Source organism: Exophiala spinifera, assembly GCF_000836115.1.
Source record: "Exophiala spinifera strain CBS 89968 unplaced genomic scaffold supercont1.9, whole genome shotgun sequence".
Classification (NCBI taxonomy): domain Eukaryota; kingdom Fungi; phylum Ascomycota; class Eurotiomycetes; order Chaetothyriales; family Herpotrichiellaceae; genus Exophiala; species Exophiala spinifera.
In genome coordinates, this window is record NW_015622521.1 from 382,280 (window position 1) to 404,729 (window position 22,450).

Below are 22,450 nucleotides of genomic sequence, written 5' to 3' on the forward strand. Positions count from 1 at the left end.
ACGCTCACGTTTCAATGCCCTTGAGTCCCAGAATAATTCAGATGGATAAGAGCTTCCTCCTTGCCTCTTCCTTGACGTCTGCCCACGGCGAGATTTGGACTTGCTTGTTGCCGGCCCTTGTGCTTGGGGGAAACTGGGCAGAAGAGGAACAGGGATGGTGGGAGCATGGATTTCCGTGGATCGAATGTCTAGATAGGACATCGAGTGGAGTGGAGTTCAGTTCGTTTCAACTTCTATCTACATTGTCCGTTTCTGCTCGATGTTCGATGAAGTTGATGATTGCTGAAACTATCGATTTCGTCCGTCTTTTCCTTTCGTCCGTGGTCTCGTACATCCCAGGTACTCGGTTATCAAGGCCTTCTTTCTCCTCTTTCGCACCCTGGAGTTTTCTCCTGCACGCTATAAGAGCCGTGGTACTCTGCTTTGCACTAACGTCAACACGGTTTCTTTCATTACAAATCAAATCGATCATCGACACGATCTGTTACCAAGGACATCGCCCACCTACAAAGGCCACGGTCGAAGCGCGGCCATAGGAGATGTGAAAGTGACCGACCAGTTTATTGTTGCAAGTAAAATTGAGTCCTGTAGATCCTCGGTCTGCCCTACGAAGTCAAGGAGAAGACGCTCCTATACACACTCTTGATATCAAGCCTGTCATCACCACTGCTACGTCTTTCCCCCCCTTTCTCTAACTAATATCCAAAAGTCCGCTCTCGTCTTCTGAAACCTATCTCTTTGATCCTCTGCGATTCGACAGGCCATTATGTCTCTACCGCACATCGCTCTCGTTGGTGCCACAGGGACACTCGGCCGATCCATTTTCAAAGCTCTCGTATCCGCGTCATTCCCACTCACCATCCTCACGCGGGCGGGGGGTCGTTCGAAGATCCCACTCCCACCGGACTCCGACGCCACGGTCCAAGTAAAAGAGGTCGACTACGCGTCTCACCGGTCCCTCGTCGAGGCGCTCTCAGGTGCGGACGTCGTCGTGAGCGCGCTGGGCTCTCAGGACCTGTTCGCCGCGCAGAAGTCGCTGATCGACGCATCCGTCGAGGCCGGCGTCCAACGATTCCTCCCGTCCGAGTACGGCAACGGCGCCAACGGCAAGGTTCGACGTTTCCCACTTCTCTGGGCCGACAAGGACAAGACGCAGAGATACCTCGAGCGCCGAGCCTCCGCGCACCCGGAATTCACGTACTCCATCATCAACACGGGGTCGTTCTTCGACTGGCAACTCGAACTGGGCCTCATCGTGAACCTCAAGGAGCACACGGCGACCGTGTACGACGGAGGGGACGTGCCGAACTCCGTCACGACGCTCGACACGATCGCCAAGGCGGTCGTGGCGGTGATAACCCACCCGGAGGAGACGAGGAACCGGCACGTCTTTGTGCACGACGCGGCCGTCACGCAGAACCAGCTGATGCGGATCGCGACCAAGATCGACGGCGAGGCCGGGTGGGACACGACCCCGATGGCGACCGCCGACGTCGAGGAGCGCTCCCACAAGGCCGTCGAGGAAGGCGACTACACGACCGCGATGCTGGGCTTCATCGCCCGGGCCTGCTGGGGCCCAGGTTTCGGACAGGACTTTGGTGGAAAGCTGGACAACGACCTGCTCGGACTTCCCGTCATGAAGGAGGAAGACGTCGAAGCTCTAATGCGAGGCGTCATGGCCAAAATTCGAACTCCATCAAGAGACTCTTAGATCGCACCACGGCCTAGTAGGTCACTGCCATCTTTCCGAGGTCAAACTCCAGACATTGTCAGCCAGCCACCTACCTTACCTGCCTGCCTGCCTAGGTATTTCGAACTTCAAATGGTCAGCTCGGATGGAGGGAGGCTGGTTGCTAAGGACTTTCGATTTCGATCAAACACCCAGAAAGGTAGGTTTGGGAGGGAGCGGTTTTCCTTGCTTTTCGTTTCGTTTCAGTTTCAGTTTCTTTTTTCGAACCAAGCACTCCAAGAAAATTCCAATTCTTACCGGTGATGGTCTAGATATATGTATTCTGTAGTATGTACCTCTGCAGCACGTCCTTGCGAGCACCTGCTTCTTCGCTCAGCCAACAAATCCAACTTGAGCCTTGATCAAAACACAGGTAGAAGAACACACGTCCAACCCACGGTCTACCGAGGTACATACGGTACATGCATCGCCCCGTCGTTCTGGCACTCGTTCGTCTCCATCATAGACCGTCAAGTGCCTGTCTATGAACGTTTCCAATCTCCCGAGTGACTTCGGTCTCTCTTTGGTAGTCGTAGCATAAGACTCCCGAGAGGTGTAAAGTCCACATCGTATCCACACTCCGTATTCGGTTCACCAGTAACTCTGGTGCCCTTTCCTGTAAACATATCAAGCAAAGATTTATTAGTACCGTGTCTTCTCTACTCGGCCACAGTCATGTTATGACATGTACAACAAGTAAGTAGGTAGTACATCATTCTCGCAAATGTACAATCCATACAACCAACGCAACCAAGGGTATATTGTTCTGTTCTTTCTTTGTTTTGGTCATGAAACCACATTCCAGGCCTCCCCTCCCTCCCCTACCGCATTACAACCACCAGTAATACTCTCTTGGCGTCGTCGGACTTCATAATGAGATGGGCTCTGGGGGTTACTCTCCTTTTACATGACTACGCACTCCCCGTCACTCTGTCTATTGACATTTGATCGTGAAACACGTGTCTTCTGCATCTTCTGACCTCGTTTCAATTCCTCGAGACGTTCTCGGGCTTTGGGGAAATTTTGAGCTGCGATGTGGCAAAAACGACATGTTAGTTTCGTAACGACCAAAAACAAAAACAACCATGACAGTCAGGACAACTGCCGCCGAAAAAAAAAGGAAAAGCCCAAAGTCACTCACATGCTGCCCTGTAATACCATCGCTTCGCCTCCTCGATATCAACTCCAGTCCCGATACCAACCTCGTTGAAGTATCCCATTGCATACTCGGCCTTTGCAAGATTGGAACTAGCCGCCTTTCGAGCCCACAGAAACGCCTCGGTATCGCTCTGAACCAACAGTGGCTCACTACCAGTAAGATACCACCCGCTGAGGGCGAGCTCGGATTGGTGTTCACCCTGTGCCGCAGCGCGCGTGTACCAAGCTATGCTCTGCCGTGCGTCAATGGGACAACCGAGAAGACCGTACTCGAACGCCGACCCAAGCCGGAATTGGGAGTACTTGTATCCCAACTCGGCCGCCTGCTGGAACAACTGAAAGGCGTACCTCTCGTCGCGAACGATGCTGTCGTTGCCGGACGCAGACTCGTAAAGTAGACCCAACTCGTGCAAAGCGTGCGGATTGTCTTTGTCGGCTCGTTCGGCTGCGCGCTTGAGCCACGAGACAGCTTCACGTGGACTCTTCTGTTGCCCCAGCAAACCTTTGAGCAGGATCATTCCCATCTTGTACATGGCAGGGGTATCGCCCAGTGTGGCCGCGCGTTTGTACCATTGGATCGCCTTTAAGGGGTCACGGCGCGTACCACCACCTTCATCGGAGCCCAGCTCGCAACAAACGGCGACACGGTACGCACTTTGGGCGTGGTTGAGTTTCGCAGCGGATTGATACAGATGAAACGCTTCTTTTGGATCAACTGGAAGTCCGAGGAGACCTTGGCCATGACAGTCTGCCAGGTAGAACATGGCGTCAGGATAATTCGCCGCGACTAATCTCTTGACCAGTTTGTGGGCGTCGAATATGTATTTTTCTCTGTTCTTTTGAGTTGTCTTAGCATCAGCAGCACCACCTTCGTCCGCAAGCACCCTAGCAGCTTCGACTTGTTTCTTTGCAAGCTTCAAACCAACAGCATAGTTGGCCGGATTTTTGCTGTATTCTACACGAAGGCTGTTGAGCTCTTGAAGTGTTACAGCTGGCGAATCGCTACTGCCGGGAGCAGAATCTCGCTTTGCTACAGGTGCTGCTTGTGCTTGTAGAGGTGCTCGCGCCGTTGCCGGTTGAGGAGGTTGGACTTGTGGTTGATATCCATTTCCACCGCCCCTAACTGGCTCTGGGTGTGCAGGCAGAGCATCTGGATTGGTGTTGAGTTTGACGCTCGAATCGCCATAGTGTCTGACAGGAACCGGATGAGCAGACGAAGTTGAAGGTCGAGGTGGACCAGGGATGTAGTTATCCTGCGACGGTTTCCTTTGTGGTGGACCACTCGGATAGTTCTCCTGAGACATTCCTCGTGGAATAGGTCGTTGCTGCCCGTAAGGTTGTCTCTGTTGTTGAGTTGCATTTGGACCGTAGCCTTGGTTGAACTCATTAGGGATAGGAGCCGAAGGAGCCCTAAACTGGTCGGAGTAGCTTCTATCGTATGGTGTTGCGATATCAGGCTGCGGTGCAGGTCGCTGGGCATTGCTCGTATGAGGGCGTGCAGGATATTGGTCTTGATTTAGTGATCGGTATGTAGGAGCATTGCTGGGCACGGGTGGTAAATCTCCGATAGGTGGCGGTTTCATGTTGTTCCTGCTCGCTGTTCGAGGAGGAAACTGTGTTTGCTGCGGGCGCTGAGGGTTCTCATAGCCTCCAGGCCCATGCTTGGGAGGGTCGTTGTAACCGTTTTGGTGCGACTCTGGCGGTGGTCGGTCGATTGAGCCATTGGTTCTGCTTGGCGGCAGATCAAAAGTAAACTCGGCAAGAGGCGAACCATTGTTGTTGTAGTTCAATGGTGGTGATGGTCTAATGTCGGCTGTATCAATTGGAGCAGGGAACGAGCCAGGGAGCTGATATGTTGGCTTCCGATAAACCTGCCGGTCAAAAGATCCTTGCCCAGTATTGATGTGGTCTTCAGGCTTTTCATTCGCATTGGTGGGTATGGCATCAAAGTTGGGCATATCCCGGCTCCTTGTCTTGATACCCTGGACAGTGTTGGGTACTCCTCGGTAGCCGTTCGGGTCAAACCCCTCTGTGTGGGCCGGACGAACTGGCCCGCGTTGCTGCGTCTGTTGTGGTGGCTCTACAGGTGACTTGTATGCTCTTGAGGAAGTATAGTCTTGCCCATATCCTTCGTCCGGAACATAATCGTTGCGCTGAGCAGCTTGTGGAGGTAGGCGGTTCACGTGCGCACCATGTTCTTCTGGAGAACCATACCTGTCCACTCTGCCATAAGGCCCGGTTTGCTCGTATTCACTGTTGTTCAGGGGTGCAGCTCCTCGTGGATCTTGCCGTGGTCCACGTCGAGGTGAGGGAGGGATGTTCTCCTGCGATCGAAGTGGTGGTGGTCTGCTGAGATCCATTTGCGCCATCCCGAAGTCTTGAAGCGGTGGAGGCCGGGATGGTGCCTGTGCACGTCTATCCCTTGGGGGACTTGGCTCTTGGTGTTGATACATCATCTCCGGGGGTTGCATCGGATGATCCATCGGAAGTGGCATAGGCCGCTCCATGCTAGGTCTGCGGCCATGTGCAGTGTTCGGCCTATGTTCGTCCCTCTTTCGATGTCCATGAGACGTATTTGGTCGCGCCTCTTGACTATCTGGTCTCTCATGGAGATTCAGACCTTTCAGCTCCGAATCTAAGCTGTTGTGCCTGTGCCTGTCACCTGGCTTCTTCTTCTGCGGCCAAGCGCCAAAAGGATTGTCCCAGGCTAGGTTCTTTGGTGATGTTGGCTCAGCTAGAATACGTTCCCGCGCTATTGCCTGTCAGCATCTCCTACATGAACGGAATGATATGATCGGTCTTACTCTTCGATCTCTTCTGTGGTACAGAGGGATCAGATCTGGCCTCTCGCGACGGTCTCTGTCCACCTAAATGATTATGATGGTGCTCTGGCTGTGGCCTGCTCGGTGCATTGGTACGGTAACGTTCGTCGTATTGGTATGTCCGGCTAGGTGACGGGGCATTTTGAGGATAGGGATCGCGCTGCGGCGGCGGCGGTTGCGAGTACCCATTCCCATTGTCATAGTACGGCGGATCCTGAAAGCCACTCGGTCGATATTGATCCTGGACTCGACCTTGCCAATGTCCGTCACGACCATAATTCATTGGAGGCTGCTGGACATCACCATAGCCGCCATCGTATCCGTTGCGATCTTGGGGATAGTCATTGTACTGCTGATAGTCTTGATTATATACCCCCTGGCTGCGCCCATTCTCTTGCCATAGCCTTTGGTCATCCCTGCGATCGTACTGGTACGGCTGCTGCACCTGGGTTGGGCCTTGTTGCCATTGTTGGCGATATTGATTGCTCGTCATTGTCGCAAGCTGACGCAGGAAAGCCCTAGGACGATCTCAGCCGACGATTGCGCTTATTATTTTCTTGAGGATGGCGAGGGCTTGCAGCAGAAGGCGCAGAACAAAGAAGTGGCCGACGAAGCAAAGCTGGTTCAAGTCGAGGTCAACATGTAGAAGTTGACCCAAGTTTCTTTGCTCTTATGGACTGGTGTGATGGAAAGTGAATAGCGCGAACAATGCCTTGCCAACGCAACCAGGCGTAGATCGGCTCAAGAAAGTATAATTGAAAGGATCGAACTGAAAAAAATGAAGTGAACAGAATGTCCCACGATGACGAGTTGTCACAACAAAGAGCACAACGGTGGTTATGCTCGTGTGCGGTGGACATGCAAGGTCAATGCACAGTGCGGGAGACGGTCGAAGCGTACGGAGCGCGAGTCGCTTTGGGGCGAGACTTCTTCCAAGTTTCCTAAACTACTGCGCTTACGGTCGGGTACCTACCTAGGCTTGGGGGTCTAGGGCTCACTAGGCTTACCTAAAGCCACTCAGAGGGCCGCCTACAGCCCCCTAAGGTATGATTACTCCATTCTGAAGGCTACTACGATCGATCCCAGCTCCCTCTTGTTGGATTTGTGGCCTGTAGGGGGTTTCTTCATCTGCCAGAGGCACATCAAGCTAGGCATCCCCCTGATCCCGGGAAGTTCTGGTAAAGAGAGTACAGTAGGTCAATGACGCCAAAGGACCAGTCTAGAGAGACATCAATCTCGGATTACGTATCCATAGGTCGGATAGCAGGTGAATCTCCGTAGGGATTACGAGTCTCTCGATTATAGCCCATCCTCACAGAGCGTAGCCATGAGTACGTGGACAGGTGCAATACCTCTTCAGGACCATACTCGTACTCGTACACTGGGTACTGGATATTGATGATTACCATCTCCATAGCCTAACTAGTGATGGTTGTAGAAAATTCGTCGGCGAGCTGCCAGGCACAGATCCTTGATTTGTTCGCGTGCCTCGCCCAGCTGCTTGATCTCGGGCACTGATCGCTACCTATAGGCTGTTGCACCAATCTAGGTCCTTGTAGGCTTTAGCTACTGTAGGTACAATACTCTCTTCTCCATATAGGTAGGTACATGGGCCACTGACGCGAAGGCGTACCCGCACCGTGCGCTCTTTGGCCTCCGTCGGGCCCTAGAAACAGCCACTGACCTGCGGTGACCCAGCCACTTACAGCACCGCGTCTCGCAGTACGGAGGATATTCTAACCTAAACCACCTCCTTAAAATGACAGCCGTGCGCCTCACGAGCCTAATAAGCACAGTTACTTTTTGCCCTGCCTCACCAGCCCTGCCGCTCCAGCAGTCAATCCTCACGCACCGTCATCTTGATATGAGCAGCCTTCATGAGCGTATCAGCGGCATGAACATATCAAAACTGAGAGTTCCACGTGAGCACACAAGATTGTGGCTGGTGAGGCTAAGGAGTCGTCTCAGCCACATTCATCATGCACAGCCACCGATCCAGCCTCGCGGGTATTCGCAGACGATCACTGTTTCAACCGCCGAGCGGGTGTGAATAACAGCCTAACAAACGACATGTTGATTCAGCTACTTCAAGCCGGATTGTCCTTTTGCCGGTCTCAACTCTGATTACTTGTACAGATTATTCTCCCGTGGTTCTCGAGACTCGTCGCATCCACGGCCTGATGTCCACATCATAAAAGTCTTGCACCCGTTTGCGCACACGACGTAGCTCTCTCTCGTCCAGCCAGACCACGGCGACAACTCGGAAAATATCCTTCTTACCATAGGACCGACAGGTCCACTATTATCCCGTACAGTACCATGGTGTTTCAACCCCTGTTCCCTCACTTCCTCTCGTAACCAGCAGTCATGAAAAATTGACGACTGTAATCTCGATGTCTCCAAAGGGGTCATCCTGTGTCACCCCGAGCAAACCCCTGGTGACCAATGCGAGAACGTGGAGAAGGCCTTGAGCAGCAACAACGTACGAATTCTGAGATGATGGCAGCAACTCCTCGAAGGTGATCTTGTCCTGTACACTTGTACCGCCGTCGCCCTCCCCTTGCTCATCACGTGGCTGCTCGCTGATCTTCGTTTTGACGAAACTGAAAAAATTGTTGGCTTCGTTCTCCAAGGCCATCTGAATCCACGAGCTCTGCTGCGCTGTCTGCGTGTCGACCTCAGCAGCCGGGCCGTACAACTCGAAGTCCAAGTCGGTACCCAGGCCAAGCTGGGCATCCAGGTCCGCAAATTCATCCTCATTGCTGGTGAGATGCGAAGGGCTGCCGATTCTGGATACAACCGAGCCTCTTCCTACCAAGGGACTTACAGACGTGAGACGCGATCCGCGCCTTCCAAGTGCCGAAGGTGGACCAACAAGTTCCATACCACCGGGTACACCTCCTACAACACTGGAACTTAATCTCGCTGCTAATCCGCTCCCAAAGGGCTGAGTTGAACTATGACGAGATGCGGAGACGTTCCAGGGCATACCTGAAGATCGGTCAGGCAGCGACGACGGCGCTTGTCGACCCATTTCGCTCTCAGGGTTGAAGTCGTCGCTTGGGAACATTGCGACGTCATCGTCACCAAACACAAAGCCATCACCGTCGCCATGGTGTCCACGAGCTACACCTTCGTCGGAAGCTGTTCTGGCTCTGACTCGTCTCGCGTCTTCATCCCCGTCGGTTGTTGAGGTGCTGCGCGTTCTCTTGAGAGCAGTGGCTGCACCCTCTAGCAGATCCCAGAGTGGCTGACCACTGAACAACGCATGAGGGTGAGGTTCTCTGTCTGCGCCAAAATTGGCGGCAATATTGCCGATACCTTGTTGCATCACCCAGAATTGTGCGTTCTTCTTTGCTTCACGGTGAGATTTTTTGTTTTGTTGTGCGATCATGGCTTCTTCCATGTTGGCAAGATAGTTCTGGTTCCAGTCGCTCAGGTCTCGATTGCTTAACTCTGTCCGCTGGTCTGGCCGAAGAGGCTTTACCTGGCGTACCCGTTGCTGCGGTGCCTCAGCCGTCTCTGACTGCTCTTGGGAAGGCCCGGTCAGGGAAGTCCCATATAGGCCATGTTGATCTTCTGGACCTGCAGATTGTCGAGCCTCTGGTCCTTCAGGAGCTTGAATCACAGGTTCTGCGTCTTCAAACATCACGATGTCGTCGTCCAGATGGAAGTGCTCATCTGCCATCGAACCGCCAGCGTTGTTGTCGGCGTCGCCCGCCTCGTGTCCAAGTAAGGCATGCCCACCTATGCCTGTCTCGCCTTCGTCCTGCAAGTCTGCGGAAACAGCTGGATGCAGAAACCCGTCATCCCCAAGGTCAAAGACAGGGTCATCGAGAACAAGGGGCTCGTCCTCGAACAGAAAAGAACGCTCTTGTATATTGCTGCCGCTGCCTGTATGAAAGCTTGTTCCTGATGCCGAAACGAACCCCGATATTCCTCCAGGCGTGCTGTAAGAAGGTATGTCCAGACCAGCTTCTTCTCCTTCTTCTTCATCAAAGTCCCCGTCACCAACCTGTAGGCTCGACTGCGTTGATGGAAGGCTGTGTGGTGAGGTCCCGCTATTCGCCGTCGGGTATTCAGACATGATACCAAAAGCAGCGAGGTCGAAATTGAGGTGCATCTCGGGGAAATAGAAAGGGTCTTCTTGAATGTTGAGCTGTTCAGGTCTGTTTTGCAGTTACGGAACATGTCAGTTCTGCCTATTCTCGTGTACCGTTCCCTCTTTCGGAGCACGTATACCGGTGTTTGAAACTCACCTCGTCTTGCTCACTTCCGGATCGACTTCCATCTCATTCGAGGCATATTCAGTCCCCCTCATCTTGTCCCTCAGACTCGTGACATCGACCAGGACATAACCACATTGCTGCGAGAAGACTCGTGTCATTCCGAACCTGCCGTCCAAACAGTCAACGACCAAACAGCCACAAGACATTTACCGTATGGGGAGCTGATTTCCTTTTGGTTTTCCTCTTGGAAAATTCAAGAGTGGAGTGAAACATACAACAAACTCCCCTGGAGACGTAGCGCCATGGGCAATTCGGGCTCCGTGATGGTCTGGCATGCTTTCGGGACGTTGACGTCTAGGATCGCTCTACGCGTCACTTTCTTCAGGTTGGATTTGGACCCGAGTGTCGCGACCAGCCTTGATACAGAGAACGATGTCAGCATGACGAGACCGCCGCCGCTGGGACGAATGGGTTTGGACGCGTACCATATTGTCGCTACGCCGTGCTCGCGGCTCGTCAGGACTGAAGAAAATGATTGTTGTTAGTGCTTGCACTGGTATTTCTTCCGGATCACGCAAGGAAAGGGTAGTACGGACTTTCGTGACTGTAGAACATGGGGTGCGTGGGCTAGGCGAATACAGCATGAATGAACTACTCTGTGCCATGTAAGAGAGGTAGGCCGTGGATGAAAATGAAGTGTCTGGTTAGCGAGCCCCCAGTGAAGTACAAATTCATGGAGAGCGGAGGCTATTCGAGGTGAAGATGAAGTAGGGGTAGGAGTCCTTCAGGTGCAAGGGCATTCAAAGACTTAATGAGAAACGCGGATGACTCGGAGGGCAACCAGAATTTGCCTCTGTTGTTTTCTCAGTCGAGTCGGCGCAGGGTAAAAAGGAGAATCAAAGGTCGAAGAAACCACAAATCAGTTGAAGCCATCGTGATCATTATCTCCCTTTTCCGTACAGTAACGACCTCCCGAGCACAGTGCGACACGGTGGCCACCATCTCTTTGTGCCCACTCCTAGCTACAAACTCCCAAACCCAACCCGTATTTACTGTAGAGCAATCGTTCGCATCAACCTTGATTGTCGAGACCTGTTGAGCTTGCCTCGAATAGCCTGCTCACCTGATTCTAGGTTTATAAAGCGAAAGCTATATGAAATTGCTTTTTTCGTGCCCCATCGTTGCATTTTCTAGGTCAGTGCCAGCGAAGGGCTCGCGGTACATCCTGGCCAAAGCTTTAAAATCCCATTCGAAACCCTGATAGATAATTCGATGCTCGAGGCGCGTGAAGCGCAAAAAACTTTTCATATATAAGGTGACGAAGCACCTCAGGAGAGGTGGAACTACGCCGACGGTGTTTCTTCGTTTACTCGGATGGGATACCTTCGTACTCTCCATAGCCCAACGCCAGGTTCATGTTTTCTGCAAGTAGATTATCAGTGACGATTCTCGGTGTAAACGTTCCACAAACTTACGAAGACATTGCGTTGCAGCACCCTTCAACAGATTGTCAATGGTGACGCAAATGACCGCTCTCTTCCCGCTGGAGTGAACGGCGAAGCCGCCCACCTCGATACCATGGCGGTGTGCGATATTCTTGACCAATGGGGGTTCACCGATGATCTTGAGCAGTTTCTCTCCGGCATAGCGATCTTGATACAGGTTTCGGATATCTCTCGATTTCATCTCCTCCTTCAAGGGAATGTTGATTGTGTGGTGGATTCCCTGGAACCAAACAGCAACATGAGGAATGAAAGCGACGGGAGTTCCCAACTGCGTGGAGATCTCGCGTTCGTGGATGTGGTCGGTGAGAGAGTAGGGGATGATGTTATCTGTGAGATTCTGCACATCGTTCTTTGGGCTGGGTTTGGTACCAGCACCAGAATAACCCGAGACACCGAAAACGGTAGGCTGACCACCAAGGTACGGAACCAGAGGAGCAATGCCGATCTGAGCTGCTGTCGCGTAGCAACCAGGATTAGATATTCTCGTAGCTTTGGCAATGGCGGAACGGTCGACCAACTCAGGCAAGCCATAAGTCCAGGCAGGGTCAAATCTGTAGTCGGCGCTCAAGTCGACAATGACGCTGTTCTTGCCGACACGGTCGATAGCATCCACAAACGGTTTGCAGACACCATTGGGCAGAGCCATCACCCAGCAGTCTACAGCACCGTCTTCCTCCATCTTTTGGACATCTTCTACAGTCAGATTCTCATAGATAATTTCCCGCTTGTCATAGCCCTTGAGCTTCTGACCTTCCAATTCTCGGGATGAGACATGGCGCAGGTCCATGTTGGGGTGACGATTCAGTAGGTCGACGAGAGCCTTTCCGGTGTAGCCTCTGGCTCCGATAAGGGCAACCCGTGATGGCTTGGGGTTGGAGCTGTTCTTCGAACCTAGAGGAGGGTTTGGGTTGGTTGTAGAAGCATAGGTACGAACGGAGAGAGCGGGCATTGTCACATAGCGAGACCGTCGTGCAGAGCGCAAAGGATTAGCCTGTGTCGAAAATGTTCTCTTTTGGGTGAGTCCAGCCGATTGAGCAGCCTTGCCAGCCAGCTGTGAAGCAGCTCGAGCAGCACGGACGAGCTTGGACTCGAGATTGATGTCGCCAAACATTTGTCGGCCGTGTTTCGTAAACTCGACCATCAAATCCTTAACCTCGTCGCTAGTCTCCAAGCCGTACCAGAAGAGAACCTCACCGTCCTTAGAGAGACTACCGTCGGCCTTGTCAAAGAACCAGGTCAGGTTCTCATCATCTTCCTTGACAGTCCACATCAACTTTGGAAAATCCTTCTTGATGGCAGCAAAGATGTTGTCGGCCACGTTGGTCAGCCAGCCATTCTTGGTAATGGTCAACGTGGCGAGGTGAGCCAGTGTGGTCTCTCCGTTTGGCGGCAACACGAGACCGAACGCTTCCATAGGTTCATCAAAGTAGGCCTTGAACTCACGGTTGTGCAGGCCCTTGACGTACTGGTCAACGACGGCCTTGGCATCAAGTCCGGCGCGATCGCGAATGAGAACTTCCTTGAGCTTGTCGATATCCTCGAATTGGTCGATGGAGGTATTGATGTGAACCTTATTACCTCTGCGGATCAAAGTGCCTGCCCCCGAGTCCGTGAATAGTTCTTTCTGCAGGTCGGCTGGGTGGATGATCGCCACACTGGAGGTTCGAGGCAAGTCCATCAAAAGTTCTCTCATCTCCTTGATCTTCAACCTCGTGCCATGGCGAACCCACCACTGTGTCATCAGGTGATCATACTCTTCGTCAAGGTTAATTGCTGAAATCTTCTCCTTGGTGTCACCGTTGAACAGTCCACCTTTTTCGGACAGGTAGACAATCTTCAATGGATGGAGTGCCCTGGCCAATTCACCAGCCGCAACATCAGCATTGACGTTCAAAACTTGGCCGTCTTTCGACTCGGCCATGGACGTCAAGATTGGTAAGCAGCCTGCTTGAATCGCGGCCTGAATAGGTCTCTTATCGACATGGTTGATTTTGCCCACGAGATTATATTTTTCCTTGTCTAGATAGTCTGCCGTGAAGACACCCGACGTGATCGGTCGGGCGCGCACACCCAGCCGTTCCAATTCTTCGACGAGACGCAAGTTCTCTTCCAGGAATAGCGCACGCGCAATTCCCAAGGTCTTCGGGTCGGTCACCCGAATGCCATCTTCAAACTGAGGTTCCACACCGGAGTCCTCCAAAATCTTGTTCAGCTGGGGACCAGCACCGTGCACGACGACCGGGTAGAGGCCAACGTGGTTCAAAAATGCAAGGGCAGAGGACAGTGTCTGAAGGTGTTCGGTCAGGATAGCTCCACCGACCTTGATGACGGCGAATTGCTGGGAGGAGACCGAGGTGAAGTGAGAGAGATATTGCTGCACCTCCCTCTTGGACCCGATGTTGCTGAGTAACTGCACCACAGTAGACCTTGTAGACGGGTTGGCGGCAGAAGGGGATGAGTAGGATCGTGGAGAGGTGATCGGACATGCGATCAGAGTGCGGGAGGACCGAGCAAGACGTAGAGCTCGGGAGGATCGAGGACGACCAGCAGGAGCTGCAGCAGCTCGACTGACTGCCCGTGCTGCAGCTGCACCTATCGCAGACATTGTTCTTCAGATCATGCGGCACCCAGAGACCACTTCAAGGAATCGAAAGATGATATCGCTCTCGGCCTGAGGCTGGGATGGTTGGCGGTCAAGGCAGAGAGGGGAGTATTGCTTCGAGTCTGAACAACAAGCAGGAAGAAGTCTACCTCCCGATCTAACCTGCAGACGCCGAAGAAGTTTTGTAAAATGACGCGAAAATTCCCAGGTAGTCCCTGATCACAATTTTTTCTCTCATGCAGCATGCATACCCAGAGAACAAAATATTTGCGGGGGACGATGATGAGTCTTCCACCGACCCCAAATGCCCATTCGCGATCTCACTGGTGGTGGCGTGCCCGGGCTGTTCTGCTAGGGCGCCGACCTTCGGCTACTAGGAAAAATTTTCGATTTCTCTACCTGGACCGCGTACTTACGGTACTAGTGCTGCAACAGGTATTGACAGCTGCTGCAGATCGCTCGAATCGTAGCGCGTAGTATCAGGGCGGTCATGTGCTGCTTAAATTTGGGCAGTCTTGCAAGACACGACGATTGAAGCGGGACTATGAGCACGTCACATATACACAGGATAATGCTGGACGAAGCGGCCCATCGCACTCACTAATTATGCAGGCCCATATGCACACGTCGGTCCTACGAGTCCTACGGGGAATTTTCCAAGCTTGCCGGAGAGATTGGTGTGCGATGGCTAGAAATAAGAGCCAGACACGCCCTCAGGATCACGTACCATGGCAGTGCCGTCAAAGCAATACGACTTGGTAAAAAGAGCTCATATTACTGTAACAAGGTAGCCCTACAGCCCCGTCGCGCCTGGACGCCCTGAAGCACTATACCAGTGCCCATCATCACGCTCTCAAAAAGTCTCCTCCAGAAGCTCAAAGGACATGTTGGATGGTTTCATAAATCCTTTGGAGCGGTATGTGCCGAGGGAAGCCTATCGCATGCATTCAAGAAAGCATTGAATCCTTTCGACCAGTTCATATTGTACAATCACTAGCCCAAAGGTCAAGTCTGGATTTTCATGTCGTCAGGAAAGTTGTATCCGTTTCGTGGGTTTCATCGCCGTCGTCATGCTCGACTCTTTCCCAATCTAGTGTCGGGTAGCGACCACTGTGCAGGTGTTAGCATTATTGGCTTCGTCCGAGGTCGCTAGAAACTTACCAGCCGGGACGATGATGACAATGAGCAGGACAATGATGCCGACGATCAAGCACATGCGCATCTTCATATCCTTCCACCACATCTGTTTCCGGACGCGGTTGGCGCCTCTTCTGAAACCTTGCGCCGAGACCGCCAAATTGTCGGTTTTATCTTGCAAGGAATCTAATCTTTCGCCTCTCTGTGATACCTTGTTGATGTTTTCTCGCATAACCCCGACAGTGTCATCGATTTGCTACAGCACGATAAGTCAGCGGGAATTCTTCAAAAGCGCTTCAGACTCTTGAGTCGATGATCGGCATAGGCCCGAAATGGCTAATATGATTCCGGCCTTCTCTTTGAATGGTTGGGCGAGTCGTGGCGACAGTCCTTGATGAGATCTCATGCAAGAACACCACCTGCGACAGTCCAAGCAGCAGAATACCTCAGCCGCTCCAACCGCAAGTGACAGCAAGACTCGTCTCATCACAAACTCGAATGGAAGTCATCACGTACCGCTTGCAGAGCAGCCGTTCTCTGATTTCCCCCGGCGGGCGGTGCGCCTCCTTGTCCCCCCGAGGGGATGTAGGGGTCGTAGGGTTGCTCTCGATCAGCCATGGTTGCTGGTAATGTTTAAAGCGTGCGATAAAGCGAGGTTCGGAAAGGGGTAGGCTGTGAGCGGAAGGGTCGGATTTTGTCGTGCTAAAGACTCTACGACAATCACAGGTAGTCTTCGAGATGAATGTATGCTGATGGGAGAGGCTGCGAGTAGTAGAGAGGTGGGAATGGAGATGAAAGATAAAACGAACTGGAGGTTGGCGAGAAGCTGACGATGGGCTGGGTAAATCTGGCGCTTTGTCTGCGACGCCAAAACCCGGGCTTCTCACTAAGGTTGGAAGGGGGCGGAGGCTGGACGCGCAACTTTGGCCACCCACAGGCACTTGAGACTTGAAGCGTTGGGTACGGAGTACGACACAGTACCATGATCAGCACGTGATGGCTGCTCTAGGCACTCGATTTGGCTGGTGCTTTGTTTGATCTGCACTTTGTATCACCCTCTGTCCTTCATGTCTCAGGAACATTGGTCGCATTGGAAAGACACGCTCCTGTTTCTAATCTTTTACTACCTACGTGCGTATTAACCCTGCGAAAAAACATTATTTCTCATCTCTCGACCACACCCATGGGTGCTTATGTTATCAGGGCCGAAGATATTCTCGGTGGCTGACAATTTGGCCGGTTAGTCTGGTGAAGCGAGGCGGTGCTCTGGGCAACTGGGAACTGAGGCTATTATCTGACCATCCACCTGCGTCCGCGAAAATCCGGTGCCTCAAATCCCAGCCTAACTAGTTAGTGAGCCTGGTCTTCCTGGATGCCTAGGTAGGGACCGGAGTATAGTGCTTGCATTAATTGAACAGCACCCGGAGACCGGGAACGTTATTTCACACCCCGCCATGTCGTCGTTCTACAGGGATTTGTAAATGATTCTGGTCTAAATTGTCTTGTGTTACTCCCGAAGTCTTTTTGATCAGATAAACCTTCATACTGGAGGAGGATGGACGATGCTATCTGCACTCACAGCATACCCGTTCCTCCTCCAATCCTTCCTGTCGATGGTACTACCAAACCTCAGGGCCAGTCTTCGTCGCAAGTTCTAGGGAACCCATAAGGCTTTTCGCATGATTTGAGCAGGTCTCGCCACCTGCTTTTCTAATAACAGCCGATGAGCCTCTTCAGGTGTAAGAGAAGAGCTGCATTCGAAATCGCCAGAAGTTCCAAGTCGCGCCGCTCACGCCCTTCGGGTAGTCAATGCTATGGCTCCCACGAACGATTCCCGTCGCGGGGGTCATGTTTGGTTTGGAGCGCGTATGGTCGCAATGAAGGCGTTCACAGCAAATTCTGATGTCAAACTGTTGCCCATGCTCCAGAACGGCCATCAACCGGCCGCATCGGCACGTAGGTGCTGCGCTTTACTGCCAGCCCCAAGCTCGATCACCTGCGCCAGTGTTAAGCCAATAGTTGCTTGTCTCCTGGACAATTTCTTCCTTCAGACGGATCGTCTTCGAAGCCTTCTTCCCCGAACGTCGCGCTGGAGTTTAGCAGATTTCCTGGGCGCTTGGGGTGGTGGCCAATGGTGCTGGTGTCCACCCCGTTGGGGAGCAGCGGCATACTGGCATCGGCCGGTCTCCCAGCCGTGTTATCAGCCAGAGCGACATCAAGATCTGACTCGATCTCACAGACTTTCGAGTGCGTATACATGCATTTACTCACCAAACAGCCATCCTTTCGGAGATGCTTGCCAGCTAGAGTGTGAGAGATGACGAAGCATTGTGAAGCAGGTACTGGGGTTTCACTTGTTTCTCCTCACTTATATGCCGTGAAGCCATGTCTCTGTTGCTTAAGCTCTTCCCGGCTATGAAGAGGATGTGGACCACACTTGTACTTGGGTGTGGACGAAGCCCGTCGTTTACAACATCCTCCCTTCCTAAAGGAAAAAGAGTCGTTGGCTCGTGGGACCCATCTCGAGCCGCTCAGAGCATTCGGTTATACGGCGCTGTATCTTGCCTCCGACCACTTTTCACAATTATCTAGACGTGCAATAGCTGTCATGGATAGAGAACCTCTTTTCAAAATACTTAGATGACAGTCGAGCAGCTGAGCCTACCTAGGCAGAGATAACCAGCGCACTAGGTCTGCATCTCCCACGAATACGAATACGAGAACGAGAAACTCTTGCTCTCCCCGCCAATCAGAGCCCTGCCAAGTGCGCATCTCCAGAGACAAATGTCATGCATCATCGAAAGTCGATCGATCCCCAGATCTTCTCTACATACTCGTCACAACCGTAACGCGACATCTTTGCAGCGTGTACCTACCTAGCACACCGGAACCTGTCCTCTGTCGTTCAGTCCAATCCTTCCACTCTCGACGATTGCGCGGTACAGTCTACCTGTTGTTGCCTTCGTCGATCTCATCGACACCTGCGCTCTCACCATGGCTTCCCGAGGCGGCATGTACGCCAAAATGGCAGCAGTGTACGGTATCACCTATACCTATTCCTATATCCAGACTACAACCCTTCCCTCGCCTCATGCGTCAGAGGTTTCATTCCTGAGCTAATTTTTCCCCTCCACAGCTTTGTAACATGCTGCATCGGCGGTCCGGCGCTGATGTACTAGTAAGTCCCGTAAACCGTCCACCCCTCAGAAGTCAAACCCCCCCAACACAACCAACATCAACACCGATGAGGATGATGTCAGCTTTGCATGCGCCGAAGCCGAATTTCTCTTGTTATTTCTCTGACACCTTCATCTTTACCGAACCAGCCTCACCCCCTCCGAAGGCGAGGTCTTCAAAAGTTTCAGCCCGGATTTACAAAAGCGCAACCTCGAGCTCCGGGACCAGCGGACAAAGGACTATGAAATCTTCCTGAGCCAGCTCAAGGAATACAGCAAGTCCGACAAACCCATATGGGTCGCCGCGGCCGAAGCACAAGCCAAAGCGCGGGAAGAGTTACAAGTCAAAGAGGCTCAGGAGAAGTCGCTGCAGCAGAAAATGAGGGAGGAGATGAGAGCCGCTCAGGTGCAGGGGAGATAGATAAACCGAGAGCCATATCTATACAACTTCTACGACCCATGCCCGTGGCCTTACCCTTACCAATAACGCAAAGCGCAAACCAAATCGAACCGAACCGAACCGAACCGAACCGAACCGAACCGCACCGTCCCAGTACTGGCTCAGGTGCTCTCATCCTAATTTTTCATTCGTATCGAGTATAAAGAAAAACCTCAACCGCAGCAGGCTGATGGGACTAGGCAAAAAAGATTGGCAGAATACTTGTGTGGCTGTCTCGGGATTTGAACAGAGACATTTCTCTTGTCGTCGAACGCGAGAGCCCCTTCGGTATGAAATTTTCGACATCAGCAGATCGAGAAGCCTCCTTTGATGCTACGAGAGCCGTTTATCCGGGGGGGATTAGGGTATACATGAGCGACCGCACATATTGAAAATTACGACGGTAAACTATCACCAATCTCAGCATTTCCACACAGGCGTTATCCAAGAGCAATGATTGATGAGGGAATTGCAACCTTTGTAGGAAAGAAGAACATGTACAACAAAATCATATGGATTCTATTCCGGGGTATCACGACAATCTCCTCTACCATGCACCATGGCAGTAACTCAAGCTCTCTAGGCTCGGCCTGTTAAGCTGTTCTAACACAGATACTCCCTGTGGATCCGTTTCATTTAGCCATCGAGCACTCTCACCTGAATTCAGGAAAGGACTTTCCCAGTCTCCGTAACGCCACTTCTCGAGTGCTTTCGGCACATGCCAGGAGCAAAGAAACGCCGCTCTCATGCCGCTCTTTGAAAAATGCAAGCTTGCCACGTTTGTTTCAACGCTATGACCGCAAGGTGCGACAATAGCTTCAGATCACCATCCACCAAGCGCCTCCTATAATGACCAAACATATCAAAACCGTCAGAATTGCAGCGCCAGCCCTGTCTGCCGTAGTGAGCGGCTCCGCGTGCAGGTCTCCAGGACCAATATCGCTTGTTGTACCCGCGCTGGGATCACCCTTGCTGGTGCCTCCTGATCCTTCTGTGACTGGTCCGGCCGAGACGCTTATCAGGTTCGACTGTATGACTTCCAATGCTGACATTTGTTCGCCAACACCGGTGCTCCCATCAAATGCTCCTGTGGTCCACTGCAGTCCGCAAGAAGCTCCTCCGTCACCTCCGGTGCATGATGCCGCCGCGGCCTGCGCCGATGCCTCCAGTATTGGCTTCAATTGATCATAAGTAAAGGGCGCTCTGACTATCGTGGCGGCAATCCATCTTGCGAGGTAAGCTTTGAAAGAGCGTTGATCGATATTACAGGTCCCCACAGGTTCGCAAGCTTGTTCGTAGATGACATTGTCTTTGAGAAAAATCTTGGTGATGCCGCTGATGATGCCGTTGATGCGGGCTTCCCAAACCGGGCTGCCATCCGTCTGTGAAAGAGGTCAGTGGTGTCCTTCTCTCTCAAAAGCGATGGATCACTTACATAATTGTACATGTTTGCAGCACCGACCAGGAAGGTCCCAGCGTTGTATGTCCATTGCAGATGATCAAGCTTGGTGCAATTGAGCAGATCATCACTGCCGTCATAGAAGAAATACTGGTCATCCATGAGACCGATTGCACTACACCAGTTCCACATCCGATCAGCCCAATCAGCATATGTCTGATTGTTGGTGTACACCGCCAAGCGAGCACCCATGTTGAAGAAGCAGCCATTCGAGATGGTATTCTTGTAGTTGTATCCACCGTTGAAAGAGAAGATCTGCCATTTCAATCCACCACCGCAGGAAGAGGTATCCCATCGAGCTGCCTGGGTATTGAACACTGCCTGAGCCAACGCCAGCCACTGGGGTTGGTCTGCGGAAGGATTTGGAAAGTTGTCTTCTGCGGCAGAGAGCGCTGCCATACCCCAAAAGGACTGGTCATCGTTTCCTTCGGTTTTGGTCTGGTTGGGGGGCATGAAGTCGTTCTGAGGACCGACCTGATGAAGCATGGCTTGGGTGGTTATGGCGTTGTGGGTGTCGTCCCCAGTGAAATACCAATAGTCGATCAACGCTCCGAACATGGCACCTGCTTCCCACCAGTAGTACGGTGCTGGTAGATTTCCAGGCACGTCCCCAGGCCGGTAGCCAGTGTAGTATGAGACCATCTCATCAGCAACGATCTTGGACGCGGCTTTTATCGAATCTGGATTTTGGAGGTCGAGGGTGATTGCTTGAATTTGTTGGATGCATAGCAGGATGGCTACAGCGAGGGATGATTCGGCCGATCTTCGCCTGAATGGCTTCATTGTGGTTTGTTGAACGAGGACAGAGCGTATTTGCTGTCTGAATGCTGTTGAGGAACCAGTCTGAAACTGCTTCTTTATCTCTACTACAATCCCCTCCTCCTACTTCACCAGGCAAATCGATTCTCGGTGTCGATGTCGTCTAATGGTCAGTTCGCGAGCCTCGCGAGGCTTTTGATGGGTCGTGGGGGCGATCGCTTGGGGTATCGAAGATCCCGGACTGTGGGGAGTCAACGGCTGAGATTGGTGTGGTGGCGTTCGTTTACGGAGGTACTTCGATAGCGAGTGACATGGATTGAATCAATCGACGCTGAACGAAAGACTCGGTGCTTTTTTGAACGGGTGTGATCTGAGGGCAAATCCTGAGTCACAGGCGAGTGACGGTCTGAAGAAAGGGCAAACAAAGAGTGCCAGCCGGACAGACTGGGCTTTCTTGTTCTTGATGTACGGAGTAACAAAGTGGAATGTCGCTGGGCATTGACCAGGGTAACGTATCGCATCTGCGCAACGGATCTGGGCGGGACCTCGCTATAGCGAATCATTACATCAAGGAGAGTGCGAAGCCGGTCACCGGTGACGCAGTCGCCTGCAGCTACAAGGCTCGCAGCGCCTAAAACGCAGGTACGCATGTAGCATAAGCACCCCCACTACTGGCGTTCTAGGTAACGAGTAGGTGGCTCGCCCTTGGCGGCGGCCGCCCATAACTCTCTCCAGTACAATATGTACAGGCACACTTGTGGTTTACTACATCTGTCCATCTCCTCGCTTCCAACATCTCACCCTGGACTCATTAAGTCGCCTCCTCAGTGTCACCAAAGAACGAGACACCTCATCTGCCGCGAGAACACCATCCTCCCTTCTCGTGAGAACACGACAACAACATCTCCTGTGTGATGACTGCACAGAGCCTCACCTCATAATGCCCAGCCTTTCGCCCAGGCGGCACTCCGTGCAACCAAGTCCAACTCCGCGTAAGCACTCCACTGCCACTTCAAAAAGTCAAGAGCTTTACGGACACTTGGCTTGGTGAAGAGAAACAGTCAAGACGTCTCTTTACGTCTTGAAGGAGGTTGATGATGTATCTCCTTTGTCCTCCTGATTCTCTGACCCCTTGCGCTGCGCCAGATCCCCCTTTGCATTGTTTCACAACATAGGGAAGACTTGACAAGCCATTGACACACACACCCCCTTCATGCTGCGTCCCGAGATCTCGCAAATTGCCCTCAAGATCTTGGCTTCTGGGCATTAAAGGGACATGACCAGGTACACCGACTCCAGCACTGTGGGCATTTTGCTTAAGCTTCTACTGCGCCTCCCTTGGCTCAATCATCTGCTGTCTGTTCAATACTGGCAGCGAGAATTAGACATCAAGACAAAGGGCCGCTTTTGTCCCTGAAAACTCGAGCGGCTACAG

The 22,450-nt window shown here is 52.4% G+C and overlaps 6 protein-coding genes across 6 annotated transcripts; 2 read left to right on the top strand and 4 right to left on the bottom strand.

The window, feature by feature from the left end:
• Positions 1-766: 766 nt before the first annotated feature.
• On the top strand, positions 767-1,711 carry PV08_11173 (uncharacterized protein; the record flags this gene model as incomplete). The annotated part of the gene is made up of 1 exon (XM_016385484.1): positions 767-1,711. The coding sequence occupies one exon, from the start codon at positions 767-769 to the stop codon at positions 1,709-1,711; it is 945 nt and encodes a 314-aa protein (XP_016230428.1).
• A 921-nt stretch (positions 1,712-2,632) lies between these two features.
• Positions 2,633-6,202, bottom strand: PV08_11174 (uncharacterized protein; the record flags this gene model as incomplete). Its single annotated transcript, XM_016385485.1, has 3 exons — positions 2,633-2,757; positions 2,871-5,639; positions 5,692-6,202. 3 exons carry the CDS (start codon positions 6,200-6,202, stop codon positions 2,633-2,635), a joined length of 3,405 nt encoding a protein of 1,134 aa, XP_016230429.1.
• Positions 6,203-8,074: 1,872 nt separating this feature from the next.
• PV08_11175 (N-acetyl-gamma-glutamyl-phosphate reductase) lies at positions 8,075-14,048 on the bottom strand (the record flags this gene model as incomplete). The annotated part of the gene is made up of 7 exons (XM_016385486.1): positions 8,075-9,878; positions 9,969-10,103; positions 10,214-10,354; positions 10,418-10,460; positions 11,161-11,213; positions 11,309-11,360; positions 11,414-14,048. 7 exons carry the CDS (start codon positions 14,046-14,048, stop codon positions 8,075-8,077), a joined length of 4,863 nt encoding a protein of 1,620 aa, XP_016230430.1.
• A 1,087-nt stretch (positions 14,049-15,135) lies between these two features.
• Positions 15,136-15,800, bottom strand: PV08_11176 (uncharacterized protein; the record flags this gene model as incomplete). Its single annotated transcript, XM_016385487.1, has 2 exons — positions 15,136-15,438; positions 15,699-15,800. The coding sequence occupies 2 exons, from the start codon at positions 15,798-15,800 to the stop codon at positions 15,136-15,138; spliced, it is 405 nt and encodes a 134-aa protein (XP_016230431.1).
• Positions 15,801-18,176: 2,376 nt separating this feature from the next.
• On the top strand, positions 18,177-18,779 carry PV08_11177 (uncharacterized protein; the record flags this gene model as incomplete). Its single annotated transcript, XM_016385488.1, has 2 exons — positions 18,177-18,277; positions 18,509-18,779. The coding sequence occupies 2 exons, from the start codon at positions 18,177-18,179 to the stop codon at positions 18,777-18,779; spliced, it is 372 nt and encodes a 123-aa protein (XP_016230432.1).
• Positions 18,780-19,615: 836 nt separating this feature from the next.
• Positions 19,616-21,039, bottom strand: PV08_11178 (uncharacterized protein; the record flags this gene model as incomplete). The annotated part of the gene is made up of 2 exons (XM_016385489.1): positions 19,616-20,179; positions 20,233-21,039. The coding sequence occupies 2 exons, from the start codon at positions 21,037-21,039 to the stop codon at positions 19,616-19,618; spliced, it is 1,371 nt and encodes a 456-aa protein (XP_016230433.1).
• Between the last annotated feature and the right edge of the window lie 1,411 nt (positions 21,040-22,450).